This window comes from Paramisgurnus dabryanus, chromosome 18 (assembly GCF_030506205.2).
Source record: "Paramisgurnus dabryanus chromosome 18, PD_genome_1.1, whole genome shotgun sequence".
In the NCBI taxonomy this organism is placed as follows: domain Eukaryota; kingdom Metazoa; phylum Chordata; class Actinopteri; order Cypriniformes; family Cobitidae; genus Paramisgurnus; species Paramisgurnus dabryanus.
In genome coordinates this window covers 16,959,078-16,963,414 of record NC_133354.1, presented here as the reverse complement: position 1 = coordinate 16,963,414, position 4,337 = coordinate 16,959,078, and the positions used below count along the sequence as shown (strand labels likewise).

The following is a 4,337-nucleotide window of genomic DNA, read 5'->3' as shown; positions in this document are numbered from 1 at the left end:
TAAATTGGTTTAAGTCCTACCTCTCTGATCGTAAACAATTTGTGTCTATGGGTGGTTTCAGGTCTGAAACTAGTGTTGTGCAATCTGGAGTCCCTCAGGGACCAATTTTGGGCCCCTTGCTTTTTAACATCTACATTTACCCACTTGGTCAGCTTTTGAGATCTCTTGGTTTAAAATTTCACTTTTATGCAGATGACACTTAGATATACATACACACTAAGCCTAATGGCAATGTGCCTGTTGATTTTATTATTTCTAGGATAAAAGATTAGATGACACAATTTTCACAATTTTCTTTGTTATAACAGTGAAAAAACTGAGGTTATGCTCATTGGTACACCACACCAATTACGTAAAGCTGGGTCGGTTACTTTGCCCATTGATGGTTCAGTTACGGAGATTAAACCAAATTTGAAGAATCTAGGCATGATTTCCGATTCTAGTTTAACATTTGAACCTCATATTAAAAAACACTGTTAAAAATCCTTCTTCTTTTAGAAATATCGCGAGATTACGTCCAATGCTGTCTTTCTCTGTTGATGAGAGGTTGATAAACACTTTTGTGTTTACTAGGATTGATTATTGTAATGCCTTGCTGGCAGGGGCATCTAAAGCTACCTTAAACAGATTGCAGGTAGTGCAAAATTCACCTTCTAGAATCCTCACTAGAACTAGCACGAGAGACCATATTACCCCGGTCCTGGAGTCTTTACATTGGCTCCCTGTTGGTTTTAGAGTTGATTTTAAAATTTTGATGCTTACTTACAAGGCTTTGCATGGATTGGCACCTCAATATTTGGCTGAGCTTTTAATTCCATATATTCCATCACGTGACCTTCGCTCTTCTAAAAACTGGCCTTTTAACTGTTCCTATGGAACTCCTTACCTATTGAGATAAGGCAAGTTAATACTCTTAGCATTTTTAAATCTCGCCTTAAAACTCAATTTTTTAGGTTAGCTTTTAATTTAACATTTGTATTTTATTCCTTTATTTATGGTTTTATTTGTTGTTGCATTGTTCTATATATGTGTGTATTACTTGTATATTTTTTGTTGTTTAGCGCTTTGAGACTTACATTTAAAGGCGCTATAGAATAATGAGGCCAATGTCACCACCGTCAGATTAGTGTCACCACCGTCAGATGGAGTTTTATTTGTTTTAAATGAATATGCTTACAATGTGTTTCTTCAGTGGTGTTGAGTTATTAAATTAATAGTCTCTATTAATACAAAAATGTGTTTATTAAATAAAAAAATCATTACTTTTTCTATTTAGGCTTAAAGTAAATGTTGTATGAGTAATAACTGGAAAAACGCCTATTTTATGAAAAAACAAACAGCCAAGACCTTGGTCTATAATGATATACCTTCAGATTTTGTAATTTAACTAACTTTTTTCCAAAATTTAAACCTGTTTTATCCAAATTCCCAAGAATCACTGATTTGTTTATTGAATGTCAGCACTACTTGAGAAGCAGACATGATTATAGGTCTTATGTCCAACTAAACATTGGTTTAAACAAATATAGAGTTTAAAAAATAAGTATTAATATTAAACAAAGTTTCAGACTTTTTCAGAATCAGTAGTTTTATTTTTAAAAAGTGTCAACAGAATTTAACATTCAATATAATTCTTACACATTTAGACCGATTATTTTTGATATTATAACACCTCTCCAGATCAGTTAATGTACATTAACACTGGGTCTTGCTCTACCTGAACGATAACAGAAGTAATATTTGAATACAGGCAACAAGGTCATGTCTCTCAGACCGTATATCAAAGGGCTCAAGCAGCGTGGCATAATAAGAAAAGTAATATAAGTCAAATATCTGAGGGTTAAAAAGAAAGGAGGATTGTTACCTGACATCATGTACAATGCTTTCACTATTGTAGCATATAGAAAAGTGGTGAGACACAGGCAAAGTTGAATCAGGTGCAATAACACTGTCCTGAGGGCTTTCTTAGCAGAATCTTTATCAGATGTAACAGACCTGGCTGTAATCATAATCCTAATGTAAGTAAAAATAATAATTACTGCAACAGACACAAAATAAAGAATATCAAACCCTTGAGCTTTATCCATCTGCCATTTCGCTACAAACAGTTTCTCGTACGTGCAAAATATATTATCTGATAAGCTACTGGGGTTGACAATTAATAGTAAAATTATATCTATAGCAATGTTTAGAGAGCTAAGGATCCATATGAATCCCAAAATGATGTTGGTCTTTCTTGGTGTGGCAATGTTGTAGTGTCTTAAAGGGAAGCAGATAGCCAAATACCGCTCCAGAGACATCACTGCGAGTGTCAAAGGAGAGTTACGGAAAGTGCAGTGAGAGATAAAGACAAAAAAAGCACACAAGGCTTTGGTGATTTGCATTGGGATAGAACCCAAAATATACATGATGGTTGTGACAGACAAATGTACAGAATCATTTACAAGCATGTGACCAAACAGAATGTAGCGTGGAGTTTCATAAAAGACAGACTTGCTTCCTAAAGCAAAGAGCATGACACAGTTTACAAAGATGAAGAACAGGGGTATAAGCACAGCCAATGAAATTCTAGTGTGAATGCCAGCATCAAAGTCTATCTTAAAGATTTGCTGGTACAGAAAAGACACCTCTGTGATTGTGCCATTGGCCTTCGCCATAAGCTGAAAGAGAAAAACACAATTAAACTACTAATGAAAACTCAACAATCACAAAGTTGGTTTTTAGATTTTGGTTCATTTTTTAAAAGCTTTAAGACTAACAACAGACCTTATTGGTGAAAGTGTCAGACATCAATCTTCTATCCACGCCAGCTGCAGATTCTGTAAAAGAAATGCTCATGAACTTATATAGCATTTACAGTGCCAGCTAGAATGTGGTAACCATGGCACGAGGGCAGGAGAAGGAGAGGCACATAGGATGCGCTCATAAGCACCCCCTACAAAACTTAAAATTACAAATGGTACACTTCACAGGCACATGAAGGCCACTGTAAATCAAGAGTGTAATTTGGGACAGGGCCTAAATGTATGACAGAAATACAAAGAGAAAGAAAGGTGGTGAGTCTACTATAGTGAAAATTATTTTAACATGAGATATTCGTTATTGCATTATTATATTGTGTAATATAACTACAACCCCAAATCACAAATAGTTGGGACACTGTAGAAATTGTGATAAAAAATTCTATTGTAATTATTTACAATAGAATATGAAAAACATAACAAATGTTGAAAGTGAGATATTTTGAAATGTCATGCCAAATATTGGCTCAATTTGGATTTTATGAGAGCTACACATTCCAAAAAAAGTTGGGACAGTTAGCAATAAAAGGCAAGAAACTTTAAATGTACATATAAGGAAAAGCTTAAGGACTAATTTGCAACTTATTAGGTCAATTGGCAACATGATTGGGTATAAAAAAGCCTGTCAGAGTGGCAGTGTCTGTCAGAAGTCAAGATGGGCAGAGAATCACCAATTCCCCAAATGTTGCGGCGAAAAATAGTTTTCTGAGTTTCTCAGAGAAAAATTGCAAAGAGTTTGAAGTTATCATCATCTACAGTGCATAATATAATCCAAAGGTTTAGAGAATCTGGAACAATCTCTGTGCGTAAGGGTCAAGGCTAGAAAACCATACTTGATGCCCGTGATCTTCGGGCCCTTAGTTGGCACTGCATCACATACAGGAATGCTACTGTGATGGAAATCATAACATGGGCTCTGGAATACTTCCAGAAAACATTGTTGGTGAACACAATCCACCGTGCCATTCGCCGTTGCTGGCTATAACTCTATATGTCAAACAAGAAGCCATATCTAAACATGATCCAGAAGCGCAGGCGTTTTCTCTGGGCCAAGGCTCATTTGAAATGGACTTTGGCAAAGTGGAAAACTGTTCTGTGGTCAGACGAATCAAAATTTGAAGGTCTTTTTGGAAAACTGGGATGCTATTTCATCCGTACTAAAGAGGACAAGGACATCCCAAGTTGTTATTAGCGCTCATTTCAGAAACCTGCAAATCTGATGGTATGGGGTTCCATGAGTGCGTGTGGCATGGTCAGCTTACACATCTGGAAAGGCACCATCAATGCTGAATGGTTTATTCAAGTTTTAGAGCAAAATATGATCCCATTCAGATGTCGTCTCTTTCAGGGAAGACCTTGCATTTTCCAACATGACAATGCCAGGCCACATACTGCATCAATAACAACGTCAAGACTGCGTAGAAGAAGGATCTGAGTACTGAAATGGGCAGCCTGCAGTCCAGATCTGTCATCCACAGAAAACATTCGGTGCATCATAAACAGGAAGATGCGACAAAGAAGACCTAAGACAGTTGA

General features: G+C 36.3%; 1 protein-coding gene across 1 annotated transcript; it reads right to left on the bottom strand.

Moving 5' to 3' along the window:
* Window positions 1–1,680: 1,680 nt before the first annotated feature.
* Window positions 1,681–2,657, bottom strand: LOC135776869 (odorant receptor 131-2-like). Its single transcript, XM_065287786.2, has one exon. The coding sequence runs from the start codon at window positions 2,655–2,657 to the stop codon at window positions 1,686–1,688; it is 972 nt and encodes a 323-aa protein (XP_065143858.1). The 3' UTR covers window positions 1,681–1,685.
* Window positions 2,658–4,337: the final 1,680 nt, after the last annotated feature.

What these genes read in the sequence shown, in the direction of transcription:
- LOC135776869 (XM_065287786.2), bottom strand. Translation starts at nt 2,657, where the DNA reads ATGGCGAAGGCCAATGGCACAATCACAGAGGTGTCTTTTCTGTACCAG.